General features: G+C 38.7%; 1 protein-coding gene across 1 annotated transcript in view; it reads left to right on the top strand.

Moving 5' to 3' along the window:
* Positions 1-21,204, top strand: part of Dnah3 (dynein heavy chain 3, axonemal) — a 912,075-nt gene that overhangs the window by 44,891 nt on the left and 845,980 nt on the right. Inside the window, exon 5 of the mRNA XM_068228454.1 lies at positions 21,000-21,138. Coding sequence (XP_068084555.1) covers positions 21,000-21,138 — 139 coding nt within the window. The remainder of the gene's footprint in view (positions 1-20,999; positions 21,139-21,204) is intronic.

Below are 21,204 nucleotides of genomic sequence, written 5' to 3'. Positions count from 1 at the left end.
TCACTGGAGTGGAGTGGGCCCGTACCCCACCTCAGTGGCGGTACGGCGCCGCACGGATGCGGGGCGCTGAAACAGTAAGATCTCGGCGGCAGAATTGTGTTGGACTTTTTTGTTTTTAGGGTACAGTCTTTGTGGTGAGGCTGAGGGGCCAGCAGCGTGGGAATTTTTATTTTATTTTTAATGCCACTGGTGTGGTTTAGTAGGAGACGGGAGCGTGGTAATGGCCAGATAAACAGGACAGGAGACTAACTATGGGGAAGGTTTTACAAGGTGAATGAACTAACACAGAGCAGAAGGCCTTAAAAATACCCCCCCCCCCCCCCCCAAAAAAAATATAACCTTAGGGGTTCTTACAAAATGTTAAAGATCCAATGAGCAAGTAATTTACACAGGTTTCACCTGAGACAGGTGAACCCTAAAGATTCTGTCGGTGGCTGGATTGCTCACTAACAATGTGACCGGCGTAAGAAAATCCAAGATGGTGCACGGCCCATGAAATCTGGGGGCAAGCTTGCCCACGGGAACAAAATTCTTGACAATAACTTGGTCTCCTACCTTTAAATTGGTGGGCCTCCGTCCACGATCATATCTTTCCCTAACCTTTTCATGAGAAATTTTAAGATTGGCCTTAGCCTTCTTCCAAAGATCTTTAATGTTATCTGGATCTATTGTCTCAGGTAGAATATCACTAAGAGACCAAAGGTTAGAGAGCAGCGTGTTGGGTACAAACTTAAACATCAAAGAAGCTGGAGTAAACTTATGGGATTCATGAACCGCCGAATTCAAAGCGAAGGCTAACCAATGCAGGGATGTATCCCATCTGGAGTGGTCGTCATGATGATAGGCAATAAGAGGCGACCTCAGATTACGATTGACTCGTTCAGCTAGAGATGGTTGAGGATAGTAAGCAGAAGTAGTCACATGTGAGATGGACAGATCAAAACAGAATTTACGAAAGAGATTGGATGTGAACGCTTTAGCGTTATCTGAAACAATATATTGACACGGACCAAAAGAAGTGAAGATGGAGTTTAAACAAGAAATAGTGGACTGAGCGGTTGCCAGCTTAGTCGGAAATAACCAAGAAAATCTTGTGAAACCATCTACACACACCAAAATGAATTTGTTGGCGTTCCCCTTTGACTGGGGAAAGGGTCCTACGTAGTCGATATAAAGACGTTCCATGGGGCGCGACGGTTGATGAGAAGACAAAAGCCAACCCCAGTTGACAAACTCTACCCGATTGTTGGAATAGCTCCCCCCGCTATCAGAAGGGCTGTTGCTGCTGATGCAGAGAGGACAAAGCAGACTAATGATTCTCGCCACCCACTGCATGATCACCAGGCTGTAGTCTGTCGACTGAAGTCGAGAAAGAGCTTCATCACCAGGACTCAACCACTGGTAGGAACACCTGAGTATAACCGCATCACCAGATGGAAGAGCATGCTGCCGCCTGATACTCCTGCAAAGGAAGAGCTAGCTCCAGGAAATGACCTGCCCTACCCTATTTGGAGATCACTTAATCGTCTTAGTGTGGGCGTACCTCTTTGCAAGACCAACATGCAAAAATGGGCCATACTTCCAGCTGATGGAGACACATCCTGCGAGTGTGGTGTAACACAAGATCCGAACCACCTGCTCATTTGTCCCCTACTAGAACATCCCTGCACTACACAGGACCTAATCGAGGCGAACAACAAGGCCATCGGAGTTGCTACATTTTGGAAATGCTGACCGGACACGGAATAATGATGATGAGTGGACATGGTGGGTTTACTAAGCCAACAAGTTTTACAAGCTTTTACTAATTCATGGATTTCTCCGTCCATACCCTTCCAAATGAACATCTCTCTGATCTTTTCTTGAGTTTTAAAGATGCCTAGATGCCCCCTAATGGGGTCTCATGATAGTACTTGAAGATCATGGGCACAAGAACAGCTGGAACCACTACTTTCATCATTTTATCATGCCCCGACGGGCAACATAAAACCCCATTCCTCAATACATAAGGGACGACATGTTCCCCAGAAGAAAGGGTATCCATAATGGGAGCCAGCACTGGATCTTCACGTTGATATTTTTCAATATCCCTAAATAACATGGGAGCATCAGTCAGAATGGCATTAACCTCAGGTAGTATGGACTTGGGAGGTGAAGAACTATCAACCTGTTCAGGGATCTCTACGTCATTGGCAAACATACGGCTTAGTCCATCTGCCACAACATTTTTAGGTCCTCTTATATGTCTAACATCAAATTGGAAGGCAGAAATTCTGATGGCCCAGCGGGCTATGCGACCTGTACGACGCGGCCTACCTAAGACCCAACTTAAGGCTTGGTTATCTGTCTCCAAGTCGAACTTGACATGTTCCAGATAGAGGCAGAACTTTTCTAGAGCAAATAAAACTGCTAAACCTTCAAGTTCGTAGATGGAATACTTGGATTCCTGGGCCGATAATGTCCTAGAGGCGTAGGCGATGGGTCGCCTCCCTAGTTCAGTCTCCTGAAGAAGGACTGCAGCTACTGCCGATGACGACGCGTCGGTTTGGACGATGAATTTCTTAGAGAAATCAGGCATAGCGAGGACAGGGGCATTACAAAGGGCTAATTTCAGATCTTCAAAAGCGGCTTGTTGAGAAGGCCCCCATTCAAATTTGACGCCTTTCGTGCGGAGTAAGTTCAATGGCGCCGCTCTATTAGCGAAATTTGGAATAAATTTCCTGAAGAAGTTCACCATGCCTATGAACCTGGCAATACCTTTGATGTCCTTGGGAGGTTTGAAATCACGGATGGCCTGTGTTCTAGAATGATCGACTGCGACACCATCGGGCGACATAATATGCCCTAGGAATGACATGGAAGGTTTAGCGAAGGCAACCTTGGACAACTTCACCGTAAACCCTGCCTTACGAAGGCGACTCAGGACCTCTTTCAGATGATCTAGATGTTCTTCAAAGGTCTCAGAAAATACGACAACATCATCAAGATAATGGTATAAATACTCAAATTTGATGTCGGAGAAGACCCTATCTAGCAGTCTCGTAAGCACAGCTGCTCCCGTGGGAAGCCCGAAAGGCACATGGTTGTATTCGTACAAGTTCCAATCTGTGGCAAAAGCTGTCAGGTGTTTAGATTCCTCTGCTAGCAGTATCTGATTATAAGCCTGATTCAGGTCTAAGACGGTAAAGAATAGCCTTTTGAAACTATGAGAAACAAGACTAAAGGTCTGGAAGGGGCACAGATTGTAACACCACCTTCCGATTGAGAGCCCTATAATCAATCACAGGCCTGAAGCCCCCTTGGGGTTTCGGAACTAGAAAAATAGGTGAAGAATACACCGACTTAGAGGGTCGAATAATGCCATCCTTCAACATCTGATCTATGATTTCTTTCAAAGCCTTCATTTTAGGAGGAGATAGCCTATAAGGTGGAAAGCGGACTGGAATCGAATCTGTAACCTCATCTTGTATTCGATAAGGTCAGTGACACCAAGAGTATCAGAAAAAACCTCTGGAAATGACTGACACAACTTGCGAATACTCTCAGCCTGCTCCTCAGGTAGATGTCTAAGGTCTAACAACATCTCATCCTGGGTAGGCGAAACAGATGAACATGACACAGAACTACATTTTAATAAAGGGATTTTGAAATTACTGACAAATTTGAAAGTGCACGACTGGCTCTGAATGTCGAGCACAAGACCGGTGTGTGACATGAAATCCGCTCCTAGTATAATGGGGCAAGACAAGTGCTTAGCCACAAACAATTTAAATTTCCAAAGAAATTTGGCAATTCCAATTTTGGTATACAGAAACCCTAAAATTTCTAATGGAGAGGAGTTTGCCGAAACGCATTGAACCAAAGATGAACAATAATCAGGAAGCTTACACACAGATTTTAATTTGGAATACCATTCAGCCGAAATAATAGAACAAACACTACCTGAATCTAAAAGAGCAGTTACCGGCTCATTATTCAATTCAATCTTGAGAAATGGAACACGTGCGGGGGTATCCGCCGCAATCTTAAGACATTCTTTGGGACATTCAAATGGTAATGTAGTTCAATACTGGCTTTTCCCTGAATTTTTGTCGGATTTAACCTGGGCTGAGCCTTGAAAGGATGAATCTGCCGACTCAGTCGGAGCCACTAGTCACTTATGATTGTTAGTGGAAGTTGCACCCAAAGTTGAGCAGGAGGGAGTGCTATTCGAATTCGGGCAATTTTTGGCAATATGAGAGAAAGCGCCGCATTTAAAACAGCCTTGAGATGGCTCTGCTCCCTTGTTTGTCCCATTGGGTTTAATCAAAGGGCACTTGTTTCGAAGCTGGTCGGGTGACCCACAAGCATAACATTTATAGGGTGTGACGGGTCGGCGAGGTGGAGACCGAAAATTACTAGAAGATGGAGGGGGTTCTTTCGCGTCACGTAAGGTGTCGGTGTATCTAACTCCTTCAACTGAGACAGCCATAGCCTCTAATTCGGCAAAAGTTTGAGGATGCGATGCAAAGCACAAATATGACCTGTACGATGGGGAAATGCCTTCCACAATGGCCTGTACAATCTGATCTTCAGGAAAATGAAGAGAAAATACCCTGGTGTAGAATTTGATGTCTTGGATGAAGTCGGTAAGATGTTCATCCAGCCGCTGAACTCGGTAATAGTACTTCTGAATTAGTGATGACCTAGCTCGAGCCGGAATAAAATTAGCTAACAGATGGGCGTGAAATTCTTCTATAGATGATTGATCAGCAATTGCTCTTACTATTTTGTCGGATAGGACACCAATTGAATAGGGGTAAATAATCTGCAGAATTTGACATGGAGAAAGGGAAAACACAAGAGCATGATCCTGAAACTCAACGAAAAATCTTAGAAAAGCAATAACATCACTGGTGGAATTGACTGAGAATTTCGAAATGCCTCTAAGCAACATTGCTAAAGGATGGGGCAAACTGCTGAAGCCAGGTGACATAGTAGGTAGAGGCCTAAGTGGCGGAGAAGCTGTTTCGGAAGGGGCATTATTCAACGAGTTATGACGCTCGGATTCGTTGTCTAATGGGGCAGAGGTTTGTTGAACTCCCACAGATTTCCTATTTTCTTCTCCTTTAGAAGAGTATATAATAGCACAGGGGTACCTCGTACCCAGTCTAGAGGGCCTTCTCGAGAAGAAAACAAAACATCAGGTTAAGTTACTGGCCCAAAGTACATAAAGGACTGGAGGCGTGAACTTGCACTCCTAAATACACTTTTAAAACCTAAGTGGCTCTTGGCCGGTACACAGGGGCTAATCCCAAGCTAAGGAGGTGACCCGTATGAGAAAACTTTAATACATTACGGAAGAGAAGAAACGGTTATGAAAACATAGTCACCTCAATTTCAAAATGAAGGGGAGCTCGAGAGGGTAAAGCACTCTCTATCCCCGCTTTACAGTTAAAGAGATTTGTAGATTTTATATAGACAGAAAAGGAATTTACATTTTAAAAAGATGGGTTACATATTAAAGGTTTCGAACCCTCCCCGAGAGTTAGACTGCTGAGCTAGCAAGAAATAAAGACGTTAAAAGGCCATTACCTTGTAGAAGAACTGCTGCTTGAAGAAAGAGGCGCTTCCCGCCCCCTACTACATATCCACACACACGGAGTTAGATGTTATACTAGTGGCCCCGAGACAAGAAAACCAGCAGTTTTTATACCCTCGTGGAAAATTCGAGACCTTTCAGGAATGAGTAGACACACCCTCTCACTTTTACTGGATAGCTTAGAGCAACATATCCGTATCGAAGAAGACATACATGATTGGGTGAAAATTAATTAAAGAAAATCGGGATTGGCTAAGTTCAAACCTGGTGGAAGGAAGGATTAATATTGCCAACCCAAAGATAACAGAACAAAATATAGTAAAGGCAAAACTTATGAATAAAGAATTTCTTCCAGAGAGTTCATTCCCTTGCACCAGAGTGCATTACCATAGTTTTTTTGTAGAGACATCTGTTAGAATATGTCCACACTTCTTGATTAACGAAACAAAAGTAAATTGAAAACACACAGTGACATCTTCTGATTAACAATGGAGTTAGTTCGGTTTTTAAAGTTCAGGGTTTCTCCTGTAGAGTAGATTAAATTGGTGCAAGATTTGAACTTGCATCGTGGAGGTATACCACCCGGTACATTTATAATTAGGTACAGCCCCAGCAGTTGCCTGGTGTGAAAATGGGAAACCACGGAAAACCATCTTCCGGGCTGCCGACAGTGGGGTTCAAACCCACTATCTCCCGAATACTGGATACTGGCCACAATTAAGCGACTGCAGCTATCGAGCTTGGTTAAAAAACAAAATGGGCTGCACATAAAATATCTGTAACATTGGTGCTTTGCAAAATCTGGAGCATCTGTACCATTGCCAAAATAGCACCATGGATACTCTGTGTGAATATTTTGATGCAGCGGTGACAAGGATGTAGTGGCTACTTCAATATTTGAGTAGAATCAGATCACCATCAGCAGCAATTTCTCCAGATCTTCTGCAAACTCAGACAAAATAACAATATCATGGCAGAACTCAGAGTTTTAATTTGCTCTCCTTGGATTTTAATTCCTTTTTCATTATTTCTCTTTGATTTCTTTTATCTCCTGTTCTACACAAACATTGAAATTGAGTGGGGAGAAACTGCAGCCTTGCCTCACTCATTTGTGGATAGCTACTTCTGTTTTCATAGCTCTTGGTTCTTATCAGTGCAGTGTAATTTGCAGGTCATTCTAGGCTTTAAAAAAATATGATTTAGTGAATGGCAGTGAATGTATGTTACCAAAAAAAAATTATTTAAGTAGCATTTGTGCTTGCTGAACTATAAAAATCTAAAGTTTACTAAATTTAAGCTGGTGAAAGGTATAACTACCCCCCACCCCCCCACCCCTACCCCTTAAATTTGCCTTGTATGAGGGTGTATGTTGAGCTTCAGCAAACCAGTCAGTCAACAAACAAAGAGTGATTGTTATCAGTTAAAGAATTTGGTGTGAGGAATTATCTACAAGTCGTATTTTGTGCCAATTTTGACATATGGATCAGAAACGTGGGTGCTAAAGGAGAGGGATTAAAGTAGAATACAATCATTTGAAATGAAGTATCAGGTGTCGAGTAGGTTTAACAAGAATGGACAGAGTAAGAAATGAGAGAGTTCGGGAAATGGTAAATGAGGTACCCCTACAGGAAAATATAGAAAAATCAAGGTTGCAGTATTCTGAATATGTTAAGAGAGTGGAAGAAGAGAGGATAGCAAGAAAGATGTTAGGAATGGAGTTGAAGGGAAGGAGACCTAGCAGAAGATTTTTTTTTTTGCTAGTTGTTTTACGTCGCACCGACACAGATAGGTCTTACGGCGACGATGGGACAGTAAATGGCCAGGAGTGGGAAGGAAGCGGCCGTGGCATTAATTAAGGTACAGCCCCAGCATTCACCTGGTGTGAAAATGGGAAACCGCAGAAAACCATTTTCAGGGCTGCCAACAGTGGGACTCGAACCTACTATCTCCTGAAAGCAGAAGATTGAGGGACAGATGGCTGAAAGGTGTAAAGGAGAGCATCGAGGCAAGAGGAGGGAACTGGACGACAGTGACAGAAGAGAAGTAGTGGATGGTCAGAAAACGATGGAGAGACTTCCAAGCAGACCCAGCCTGTGGTTGGAAACTGCTCCAGATGATGATCATGATGATGATGTGAGGTATAACTAGGCACATTCTGTTGTTCCCTTGGCAGAGATTCTAATTACTTGATTACTTGTGAAAGTGCAGCAGTTGCAGTAAAAATGTGTAGATCTTGAGCTGTCATGAAATAGTAAATTCCTTTCATAAGTCAGTTTTTGATTTAACATGAAGTGTCAATAAATCACTGTATTCTTCATTTGCTAAGTAGAGTAAATGTCCCCTTTTGACAAGTGCAGCGAAACCTTGATAATGTTACAGATCATTGGGCAAGTTTGAGTTTGATAATTGAGGACAGGTTAAGAGAGCAAGAATAATACTGTTATTATAGCAAGCATACGCTGTGGAAGATAATAAAGCCAGAAGGTTCTGGGAATGTAGTTAAAGGAAGTGATAATTTCAATAATAACAGTTACTTTTACTTCAATAAAATAATGTGTGTGTCTACATTTCTGACCAGTGGGAATAACAACAAACAATTGCAGGAATAATTTCTGATGGGAGTTTAAGATTAGTTACAATATAATTATTAAATTAATGTAGTAATGGTCCACCTTTCAATACTATAATATGCAATATTCTAAATTATATTAATTAGGGACTAGTTTCGGCCAGGGCTGGCCATCTTCAGCTTTAATGTAAAACATCTAATAACTAAACAAATGTACATGCACACAGTTGACAAAACAAATGAAACAAATATATACAAATTGACATTAAAAACTATGATGAAATTATGATTAAATTTGAAAATAAAGTAGGTTCTAACATCATGAGTATGCTCATCATCAAGACTATTTCAAGTATTAATTTATATACACAGAACTGTTAGTTCTAATACTGCTAATCATTAATAATTCAATAGTAACTGTAAATGTTGATCTCGTAGTTTCTATTAGATGTTGTTTCGTCATCAATCAAAGAAATAAAATGAGATGCTCTCGTGGTGCTTGTTAAAATATGCTGAAATGTTGTTGGACATTGTCAGTACGGCACATGAAGATGTGGTTAAAACAGATACATTGTGTCTGGTATAAAATTTGCAATTCATTGCATTGCCCATGAAGTTAACCTGAATAAATTAGATAAAATTAAATTAATGAATTGAATGAGAGAATGCATTAGTTGGATGGCATAGGTTATATGAGACTTACCTCTCAATACAGCATGAGGTGTGTGGCCAAGAATGAATCAAAGTAAATCAATTGAGGAATAGTAAAATTAGATTCCTACCAAAATGTGATAAAAGAGAAACAATTAAAAGGGTATTTTCAGAAGAAGAACGGCAATGAAGATCAGATAAAATCAAGAAATACTGGAAGAACAGAAAAGAAAAAACCATAAAACGTCATAGAAGACTAGACAGAAATAGACTACAGTGGCCCAATGTGGCCGTAAAAAAATTAAAAAACAACAACAATAATAATAATAATAATAATAATAATAATAATAATAATATGGCCTCAGCTACCGTGTGCAGACATTTCCATTTGATGCCATTGGCTGTCTGCTTGTCAATTTTGACATTCCGTTTTACTCTAGGCCTACTAGATAGCAGACCGAGTAAACCAAAACTCTCTTGGGAGTCTATGGCTGAGGTTTAATGAATTTTATCAGGTAAACACCAAATGTGTCACCAGAGATCTTTTACATGCCAGCATCGTGTGACATGGAATGTCGGATGGACTTTTTTCTGCCCTTCAAAAATCCAACTACCTCTGCCGGGTTTGAACCCGCTATCTTGGGATCCAGAGGCCGACACTCTACCACTGATCCACAGGATCTATATACTGTGAATGATACAAAAAAATTTAACAAGATATAGGATAGGCTGGCGAATGGGGGAAGTGAAAGAAACCGAGAGACACGATCAGAAAATTATCTTGTTAGTTGCACAAAGCATTGAGTCCAAACACACGAGGATTTGCATAATACAATAAAGGTTAGAACAGTTTGAATGCACTGAATGGCAATGTGAGGCCTAGAGTGGTTCAAAAGTCCGTAGCCCGTTGGTACAGTATGAAAAATAGTGGTCTATAAGTTGATGGCCCCCCCAACTCCATCAGCAACCGAAGAATAATAATATGAGAAGATATATCATATTATTTGGTCTTTATGTCTTACCTGGAAAATAGTTCCAGTCAATGGAGCAGAGAACCAGCTCTGTCCAAGATAATGTACTCGCACATCCAGCAGGGAACGGGATCTCGTTCAACCTGCTGGGTTGGGCCGGTGGCACTTATTTATATGAATGTGAATTCATTCTGGAAGTTTGACACAAGTGTGAACAGATATAACTTGAACACAATATTCTCTTACCTATGGGTAAATAATGCAAGTATCAAGCTTGACTTATTATTATTATTATTATTATTATTATTATTATTATTATTATTATTATTATTATTATTATTATTATTATTATTAGTTTACAATCACATTATTTGTGAGGTTACATCATGAAACATTTGTCTTATATAGATATTTATATGAGTTTAGTTAATGTAAGAACCTGTATATAATTTATTATTACCTGTATTAATGATTTGTAATCCACTACAGAATTGTGAAACACACTGTAACATCCAGAATGGTACTGGGTAGACGCGAACTCGGTAGAATATTCTATACATTATACCTGGGCCTTAAACACTCTAGAATTTATGGGAAAATGTATCTTTCTAGAAGCCTGGCCAGGCACATATATAAAGAGGTGGTCTTGGTGGTAGAGATGAGTTATTGTTTAGTAAGAGTCATGGCTTAACATGATTTGTTCTGACCAGACGTGTGTCGTGCTAACAAGTGTTTGAAGTATGTGAATTGGCTTAGTAAAGTTGGTAGTTGACATGGAGTGGTTGCAATCTCCATGTTGAAGTGATAGGCAGTTGTTAAAATGGTGGCTTTGTTGATGTTCTCGGAGTGAAATGTTTTGTTTGTAATACAGTGATTAAGGTTATGTGCATTCAATTTGTAAATAATTGTAAATAAATCCATGTACACAAGTTGACAGCATTTTATGTGGTCATTGTGGATACAACAAGTTACGAGAAATAGAATTGACGTCCGGGGACAGGGAGAGTCAGGTAATTGACCAAGATGGTGGCCAGTGTGTGAAGAACAAGAGTGGAAAAAGGTAGTTTTAGAATGAAGTACCAGTGATATGCAAAAAGTAAGTCCAGAATATTTGCATCACAGTACAATATCCCCACACTTGCCGGGCAAGAAGGGAAAAGAAACCAAAACAATAAAGTTCCACAGGCTACTTTTGAAAATTTTTTGTAGGCCACAGAAACGTAGATCTTCAGTCTTGTTTCTTGCGATGGTGCAGTGTAAGAGGTGGAAGATGGTAAGTTCTTGAAAAAGGAGCAGAAGAAATGGTGCTCTAGGACAAGATGTGGTGCAGAATCGTTGGTGGTGCCAACCAGAAGACAGCAGCACATAGAGAAGATAATATATTACAGTGGAAGAAGAAAGAAGTCCAAAAGTTTCAATAGCATTCTCAGAGGAAAGAAAGGAAAAGGTTTGCGAAAACAGACGCTTTACGATTTTGTCATTGAGTTATGAGTTGCCTGATATTTCAAGGAGTATTATTTATGAAATTGTGGTAGGATGCTTAGATTATCAGAGGTTGTGCTCATGAGGATGCTAACAAAGGTGCACAAAACAAAGTGCATATACAGTAGACTTTCTTTAAGCAGTACAGTAATAAAGGTGACGTGTTTCTAAGCCAAATTGTCACAGGCAGCAAAACATGGTTGGTTTATATTACACTTGAATCAAAACAACAATCCATGGAATGGAGACACTCAATATCACCCAAGAAAGTCAAGTGCAAGCAAACAGTTTCAGCTCACAAACTCATGTGCACTGTGTTTTGGGATAAGTAGCATGTGTTGCTGGTGGATATTTTGCACAGGGGTAACACAATAAATGCTGAGACTTATTGTGAGACTTACGTAAACTCTGTGGCATGCTCAAAAGGGGGATTCTTTTGCTTCAAGATAATGCGTGCCCTCACACGGCTAATGGAACTGACAGAGACTTTATTGTTTCATTTGGTTGGGAACAATTTGACCATCCTCCGTATAGGCCTGACCTAGTGACTACTACTTATTCCTGCACTTGAAAAAGGCATTTAGGAGGTCAGTGTCACGATGATGATGACCTAAAAATGGCTGTGCTGCAGTGGCTGGCACATGAGGTGGCAGATTTCTATGAAGATGGAGTGCATATGCTGGTTTCACAATGTGATAAGTGCTTTAATATGCTTGGAACTTATACTGATAAGTAGTTTAAGATACGGGCTTACGTGGAAAAATAAAAAATAAAATGAGTAATGTGTTTAAAAGCCACAATCTAACTTTAGGGACTAAAATCAGACTTCTGCACTGTTATGTATTTTCTGTTTTTTTATATGGTGTAGAGACATGGACCTTAAATAAAAACACAGAGAAGAAGCTGGAGGCCTTTGAAACATGGCTTTATAGGCGGATCCTGAGAATATCTTGGACCCAGAGAATTACAAACGTGGAAGTAATGAGAAGGATGAACACAACACCTCAGTTGATCAAGACAGTGAAATGCCGAAAGCTGCAGTATCTGGGACATATAATGCGCAACACAGATAGATACAACCTACTCCAAAAAATACTCCAGGGGAAAGTCAAGAGCAAAATAGGTCCTGGAAGAAGAAGAATATCTTGGCTTGACAATCTTAGAGGCTGGTGCAATATGTCATCAGTTGAACTGTTCCGCGCTGCCACAAACAGGACGAAAATAGCCATCATGATCACCAACATCCGAAACGGATAGGTACTGAAAGAAGAAGAAGAAGAAGAAGAAGAAGAAGAAAAAGAATGAAAAGTGCATTTTTTGTTCTATATCAAAATGGTACTTAGTTAAAAACCAGACATAAGGAGACGACGAGCGCCTGTACACCACACCCAGGAATCTGGAGTTGGGAAATAATGATGATGATGATGATGATGATGATGATGATGATGATGATGATGATGATGATGAACTTACTTAAAAACCATGATTTGTACACAGCACATTAATGCAAGTGGAGAATAGGTGCATAGCCGTGAATGGAACTTCCCTCCGCAGGAGGTCAGAGGGATATCAAACCACGGAAGATTTAAAAGTATGTGTTCAAAATATCTCTATGAAACAAGCTCGTAGTTAGTGCGACAGTCTTCTTCTTCTTCTTCTTCTTCTTCTTCTTCTTCTTCTTCTTCTTCTTCTTCTTCTTTTTCTTCTTCTTCTTCTTCTTCTTCTCCTCCTTCTTGTCATTATTATTATTATTATTATTATTATTATTATTATTATTATTATTATTATTCATCAATAGTATTAGAAAGTACTCAGGTGTGGTTTCCTGCATAGTTATCCTTATCCCTATCCCCATTTTGCAATGTTTTTCACCCACAGTAAACACATGAAAACTGTAACATTCGTCAATGTGATTTATTTCTGGAATTGGACAAATTAGTTGTAAATATTAGTAGGTTTATCTATATTATTATTATTATTATTATTATTATTATTATTATTATTATTATTATTACTGAAATTGTAATTCGTTCTTTGTTGTATGTTAATTTCTTCGCAGGAAGCAAAATGTTAATTTATATTGTGTATTATAATAGTTATTTTTATGTACAGCAGGATAGCATAGTACCGTAGTAATTTGTTTCAGTCTCTTTTTTTTCATTTATTCAGTATGTTATATAATATTATGTTAATTATGTATTTCACTGGTTAAGTGTAAGACAGGGACACTTGTCCCTAACTTTGCCAGTTAAAATAAATCATATCTATCTATCTATCTATCTATTTATCTATCTATCTATCTATCTATCTATCTATCTTTAATTCAATTAGCATCTTCCGAAGGGTATAAACTGGGAGATAGTGTAATAGTTATTCTTTTTCTATCACAGTGTACGAGGCAGATTTTGATTAATTCCCTACGTATAATAGGGCTGTTTCTTTAATAGGCCTAGTGTTGTAAAACGTAAATACTGTAAAATATCTTGCCATTCAGTACATCTACTGTAGCTCTTAAAATATTATGTATGCAATATTACCAAAAAATGCTAAAGTATATTAAACATGTTTTGCATCTGTTTTACTGGGAATTAATTGAGGGATGTTCCACCATTCAACACAATATATGATACATAACATTTATTAAATGAAAACCAGTTTCAGTTCCTTTGGAATCATCATCTGTTCACAGTAAATAAATAAATCAAAGGACCTTAACAACAATCAACATGAAATCTGCCTTTAAATACATTTAAAATGGTTGACATCGGTTATATAACATAAAAACACATTAAAATTTAAAGAACGTCATAGGATCCAGATCACAGATAATTGCAGTGCGTTTGTACAGTGTTGAACAGAGCTTAAGATAATATATAAAAACTTGAAGTTGAGGAATACTGTGAGGTTCTTATTTGTTACTGTAGATATAAAAACATATGTTTAAAATGTTCAAATATTCATAGTCGAATCGTCGATGAAGTATAAAAACATGCATCAAAATTGACGATCCTGTAATAGTGCCAATGTTAAGACAATTTGCAGTTAAAACGATTAGCTGAGGAGTAGGGGGAACATCCTTAGTGTTTTATAACAGCATCTTTTTTTGTTGAAAATGTTGCTGTTGTTGTTGAAGTAAAAGTTGAGTGATGGATGGCCTTGGTTGTATGGAACACATTATCATATTAGGCGGATGTCTGAGGAAGAAGAAGAAAAAGAAATGAGAACTAATGTGTGTATTCGGATTTAATTATTGGAAAGTGGTTTGATAGTACTTACTCCCTTATTCCTTGCTCTTGTTAACCTGCTGCTAGAAAAGTAGGAGGTGCACTGCTCGTCTGTGTCTGCGTGGAGCTTATTGCTGGCTTTGAGAAGGGGGTGGGCGGTTACTTGTTTTGGATTGGCTGTGGTGTGCAGGGGATGGGGGAGAGTGATCCGTTGTTGCGCTGTTCTGCCTAGATACGTCTTGAGAATAAGGGGGTGGATGGCCTCGTTAAGTATGTTTTCTTGATGGATTCATTCAGATTGTGATTAAAATTGACTCGTTGATCCAACGATATATAAAACATTTCCAGGATATTGAGCAGAGGTCTTTTTTTCCATAATTTAAATAATTTGTAAGTCCTTGTCTATATCAGACAAATTGTGATTGAATTCTTGCATATGTATTCCCATGGCAGAATGCCTGTTATATTTGACTGCATTAATATGTTTGATGTACCTAGTGTTAAAGCTTCTTTCTCTCTGTCAGTCTGATATACCTTGCTAAACAAGACTGTAATCTGTAAATACCTGATTTACCAGGATTGTGGAAGTGAGATAGATTGTTGTTGGTTGTTCTGAACGCTACTTGTACCCCGATTTTTTAAACAAGTTTGTTATTTACTATGCAGAATCGTTGTTGAAGGTAAAAAACTGAAAACTGTCCTTCTGCTTCTTTCATTAATAAGAGTAGATTTTGGTTTATTTTGGATTTTAGATATTATTTGATCGATGAACCTTCCATTATACACATTAGAATAAGTTGTTGCCCTGATGGTATCCAATTCTTTTTTTTTTTTTTTTTTAGGTTGAATGCCCTGTGGACCAAGCTATAAAAAGTGGCTTTTTTAAAATGGGAATTGGGTGAGATTGAAAATTGTTTGATAGTATTGTTGGTTTGTGTTGGCTTCCTGTATATGTCATAAGAAAGGAAGTGTTGATTTCTTGTGACTGTTAAGTCTAGAAAATTTAGAGAACAGTTGGATTCTGTTTCCAGTGTGAACGGTATATGCGGATTCAACTTGTTTAACTCATTCAGTATGGTTTGGCTGTTGGTACGTCTTCCATCTAAAATTGTGAAGGTGCCACGACAAATCTTGTCCAGAAGAAAATGTGCTCCATTTTGCTGATGTGTGTTTGCTCCAGATGGTCTAAATAAATGTCTGCCTTAATGCCCGATGCCAGAGATCCCCTTGGAAGGCCGTTTTGTTGATATATTATCCTGTTAAAAACAAAATAATTATTATTGAACGTAAATATAACCAAATTAATAAATTCTTTTATTTCAAGTCTACTTAGTTTACTATGCTGTTGCAAGTTACTCTGTATAATGGAAATGGTCTCATCTAAAGGAATACTCGAGTACATATTCTTGATGTCGAAGGATGCTAATGAATGATAAGATTGAATTGAGAGGTTTTTGGTGTTGTTACAAAATTCTAATATATTTTTAACAGAAGATTTTGCTTGAAGGACATAGTGTTTTTTGAGAAATTTTTGGATGAAATGTGCTAATTTCTAGGTAGGGCTAGGTCTAAAATTAATTATTTGTCTTACTGGGGTGTTTTCTTTATGGATTTTAGGGAGTGCCCTTGCTGTTGGAAGCTTGGGATTCATAATAATTTATTGGAATCTTGTTTGCTGAGTATAAATTAAGTGTTCTTAAGTAAAAATTCCAGATTTTGCTGTGTTCTTTGGGTGGGGTCTTTTATTATTATTATTATTATTATTCTGTAATTTTTTTCTTGAAAAAAGTTGGTGTTTTTTTTTTTTTTGACATAGCATTCCTTGTCTAAGATGACGGTAGTATTTCCTTTGTCTGCTTGTGGGAACTATGAGATTGTTAGTTTTTATTTTCTCTTTTAATTGGTTGATTTGTTGGTGTTGGGTAGAGTTATTGTTTTTTTTTTTTCTGGTTCTTAATTAGTTTTTTCTAGAAGGAAATTACAAAATAATAAAAAAAGACCCCACCCAAGAATACAGCAAAATCTGAAACTTTTTTTTACCTAAGAACACTTCATTTATACTCAGTGAACAAGATTTCAACAGCAAGAGCACTCCCTAAAATCCATAAAGAAAGCACCCCAGTAAGACCAATAATTGATTTTAGACCTAGCTCTACCTAGACTTGAAATAGAAGAATTTATTAGTTTGGTTAAATTTACGTTCAATAATAATTATTTGTTTTTAACAGGATAATATATCAACCAAATGGCCTTCCAATGGGATCTCTGACTCGGGCATTATGGTAGACATTTATTTAGACCGACCCCCCCCCCCCACGGCACTTAACGCCCTTGAAAGGGCCTTGGCCTGCCCAGCGACCGCTGCTCAGCCCAAAGGCCTGCAGATTACGAGGGGTTGTTTGGTCAGCACGACGCATCCTCTCGGCCGTTATACTGGGCTTTCCAGACCGGGGCCGCCATCTTACCATCAGATAGCTCCTCAATTTTAATCACGTAGGCTGAGTGGACCTTGAACCAGCCCTCAGGTCGAGAGAAAAATCTCTGACCTGGCTGGGAATCAAACCCGGGACCTCCGGGCGAGAGGCAGGCACGCTACCCCTATACCATGGGGCCGGCTTATTTAGACCACCTGAAGCAAAATGGAGCACATTTTTTTTCTGGACAAGATTTCTCGATGACACCTTCACAATTTTAGATGGAAGACATACCAACAGCCAAACCCATACTGGATGAGTTAAAAACAAGTTGAATCCCATTATACAGTTCACATTGGAAACAGAATCCAACCGTTCTCTAAATTTTCTAGACTTAACAGTCACAAAAAATCAATATTTCCTTTCTTATGACATATACAGGAAGCCTACACAAACCAACAATACTATCAAACAATTTTCAATCCCACCCAATTCCCATAAAAAAAAAGCCTTTTTTTATAGCTTGGTCCACAGGGCATTCAATGTACCATTATTTCATCCCAACGTAAAAGAAGAACTGGATACCATCAGGACAATAGCTTATTCTAATGGGTATAACAGAAGGTTCATCGGCCAACAACAAAGCAGAGATTATAAAACAATTGAGGAGCATCGTTTCAAAATGTATTAAATGCAGTCGAGGTCAGAATACGTTTTGATGCTGTTTCCCACCAATTAGGATATGCTCTTTAACGCTGTTGAGTTAGATCGAGTCATTTCATATTCTTTCCCATAGGAATTCAGTGATGAAAAACATGATTCGGAACAAATCGTATTATGTGCACCACGGCGAATGGTTCAAAACGTATTATGTTCACGATAATATTTCCCAGCCTGCATTTATCCCGCTCTTTTGTTGGCTGTTCCCGCTATTTTTATATTGTACTTGACAGTGTGGTATTGCTTGCATGCCCATTCACTTTTGATCGCCATGGATGGCTACTTACCGTAGGAGAGTGTTCGAAAGGAAGTACAAAGCAAATAAGAGTTGCAAAAACTAAAAGACAATGTGATCAGAAGCTCGGTAAGTAAGTACTCCTGTTGTAAGTTACGAATGATCATTATTATTGAAATTGGTTATGTCAGTGTGTTAGATGTGCTTTTTGCGTGGGAAAGATTGCTACGCATGTTTTTGTACATTGCATAAGTTTTTCTTACCGTATTTACTGCTAGTCGTACAACAACGTGAATGATTACATGGACATCATTTTATTTTAGGTATTCTAATCGCGATCCACATTGAACTAGTTTCGGGGCACCATGCAATCACAATGCAGGCAGATTCGAGTGTGGGAGCATCTCAGTATTCTACCTAGCGAAAGCAAAATATATAGTTTAGAGCGTATCAAACAAAGTGGAACAAGATCGCCGAGTGAGCCATATCGTAAAAGTTACATCTCTGAAACCACGAAGAACTGGAAAGCTATATGCAGGAGAGTGCAGTCGGAATTCCATTGTTGTGTCGTATGAGGTAGGTTATATTTTTCTTTATAATCAGATTTTGGGAGAAAATGCTACAATGCCATGTTATTATTAGGACGTCATTATTTGTGGTGAACAGCTGAGTAAGTCAGTAAACAGTCAATTGCAATAAATAATGGGGGGATTTATTCTCATCTTCATTCTGTTGCAAGGAAAAAGTTGATATAATTGCACAGTACAACTGAACTGACAAGAACGGAATACAGCTTATGAACGTAGCTATCCTAGTCGTTTATTCTTCTTTTCCAGGTGAATACTGGTGATCAAGCAAAAGTGGTCTGCTCAAAATTCTTTCAGAAATTGTTCGGGATAAGCCAAACCAGGATTAATAATATATCCAAAGTTGTTAAGAATGGTGAAGGTGTTCGAGAGAAGAGAGGCTGGAATAGGAAGACTGCTCTGTTTGTTGCAAAGAAGGAAACGTTGATTGCGTTTATTTCTCAGTTAAGAGGAAGTGAATTGCATTACAACAGAAATAAAACTCGGAGGCTTTATCTACCAACAGAGTTAAACATAATCAGACTCCACAAAATGTATAATGCGAGTGTTTCCGTGGACCTGAAAGTGAAAAAGTGGTTCTTCCAGAATATTTTCCGTACACAGTTCAACATTGGGTTTCGGACACCATCCACGGATGCTTGTAGTTACTGCGCTCGAATGCTCTTTCAGATTAAATATGAAAAAGATAGTGTTAAAAAGAACAGTTTATTAGCTGATTAGGGAGCTCATAAAATTTCCTCACAGGCTTTCATAAACTTACGAGGGAATGACCTGCTGACACAATGTCCTTCTGCTTTGATTTGCAACAGGTACAACTACTGCCTAAATTATCAATTGGTGAAGCGTTCTGTTTGCACCAAATATCATTTTACGCACTGTGTGTTACCGATGTCAGTGTTCAGAATCCAAAATTTTATGTATGGAATGAGACTGAGGCTGGAAGAGGGCCAAACGAGGTGTCATCAGCTGTTACTTCGTTTCTAGATAAGGTACTTTTCGATAAATTTATCACCTGTATCAGACTGTTTGCAGAAGGATGTGGAGGCCAAAACAAGAACATGCATATTATCCATGCTGTAGTTTACTGGCTACAAACCAAAGCACCCGCCAATATTTCCACGATTGTTGTCACCTTTCCTGTCAGAGGACATTCCTTTTTACCCGGAGACAGGGTTTTTGGTTTTGTAGAAAAGTTTCTTCGTAAGTGCTCTGACATTGTTACTCCTGAGAAATACCGAGAGATCTATCAGTCTGTGGGGACTGTAAAACATCTAGAAAAAGAATGGGTTATAAGGGACTACAAGATCCTCACCAATCATTTTAAGAAATTAGACGGGATTAAAGAAATGAAGAGGGTGGATGACAGTAGGCTGATGAAGAAGATATGGAATGCAACCTGCTTAACTGGAAATAAGTGGATGAAGGAAGTCAGAGAAGATTGGGAGACTATTAGCATAAAGGAAAAGTATCAACTGATGACAGTACAGAATAGGTCCAAATACAAAAAGCTCATGGAAGGTCACAGATGGACAGACACAAGGATCCAGATTCAGATCACGGAAGCCGAGAGAAAGAGGAGGAGTGAGAGTATGAAGAGGTATTGGGAAGAAAGAAGACGTACTGAACAAGTCACTCGTGATCCTCAGGGGTCGTCATGAACCAAATAGAATAGAAGAGGGTGATTCTGAAGAAAAGCGAGGAAAGTGGTCAGTACCACGTTACAGTAAAGATGGAACCGACGTACAGGTTTGATGACCCCTCAAAGAGATTCGTAACCCTTCTGAAACGAGGCATAAGATTGGGCCAGGTACATGAACCTCCCGTGATTGATAAACCGTAAAACTTTTATTTCACTTCCTGCAAAATTATAATCTGTACACTTAATACAATCGTTTTAACTGCAAATTGTCTTAACATTGGCACTTTACAAGATCGTCAATTTTGATACATGTTTTTATCCTTCATCGACAATTCGACTATGAATATTTCAACATTTTTAACATGTTTTTATATCCACAGTAACAAATAAGAACCTCACAGTATTTCTCAACTTCACGTTTTTATATATTATCTTAAGCTCTGTTCAACATTGTACAAACGCACTGCAATTGTGCACTGTGATCTGGATCCTGTGACGTTCTTTAAATTTTAATGTGTTTTTATGTTATATAACCCGTCAACCATTTTAAATGTATTTAAAGGCAGATTTCATGTTGATTGATGTTAAGGTACTTTGATTTATTTATTTACTGTGAACTGATGATGATTCCAAGGGAATTGAAACTGGTTTTTATTTAATAAATGTTATGTATCATATATTGTGTTGAATGGTGGAACATCCTTCAATTAATTCCTATTACTGTATATAAGTTATACGTCAACACAGAAATGAAAATTATAAACTTCATGATCTATTTTACTGTACAGATTTGGTTGTCTTCTGCTTAATACAGAGTTAATGTGTAGTCTCTTGAAGAGTGTTTTACTGGGGTTTTACTGTAATTTCTATGTATATATTTGAGTAAAATTTGAATGTTGTTTTGTAATGTAATTTTTTTCTCATAGATTGTTGGAACTTAAGGAAACTATCAGCCCAGTGCACCCAGATGATCAACTCTTCATTTTGAAAGCAATTGCTGAAGAGGAGCAAGCAAAGACAGTGCGAGAAGAGGACATGCAGAGAATAGCGTATTATCGTGAAAAGGTAGGCCTGTACATGCTAGTTTCCTCCTCGTATCTAATATAGCCTATGTCTGCTGTAATTAAATTT

The sequence above is a fragment of the Anabrus simplex genome, chromosome 6, assembly GCF_040414725.1.
Source record: "Anabrus simplex isolate iqAnaSimp1 chromosome 6, ASM4041472v1, whole genome shotgun sequence".
Taxonomy (NCBI): domain Eukaryota; kingdom Metazoa; phylum Arthropoda; class Insecta; order Orthoptera; family Tettigoniidae; genus Anabrus; species Anabrus simplex.
The sequence above is the reverse complement of the archived record's forward strand: the minus strand, read 5'-3'. Positions and strand labels throughout refer to the sequence as shown.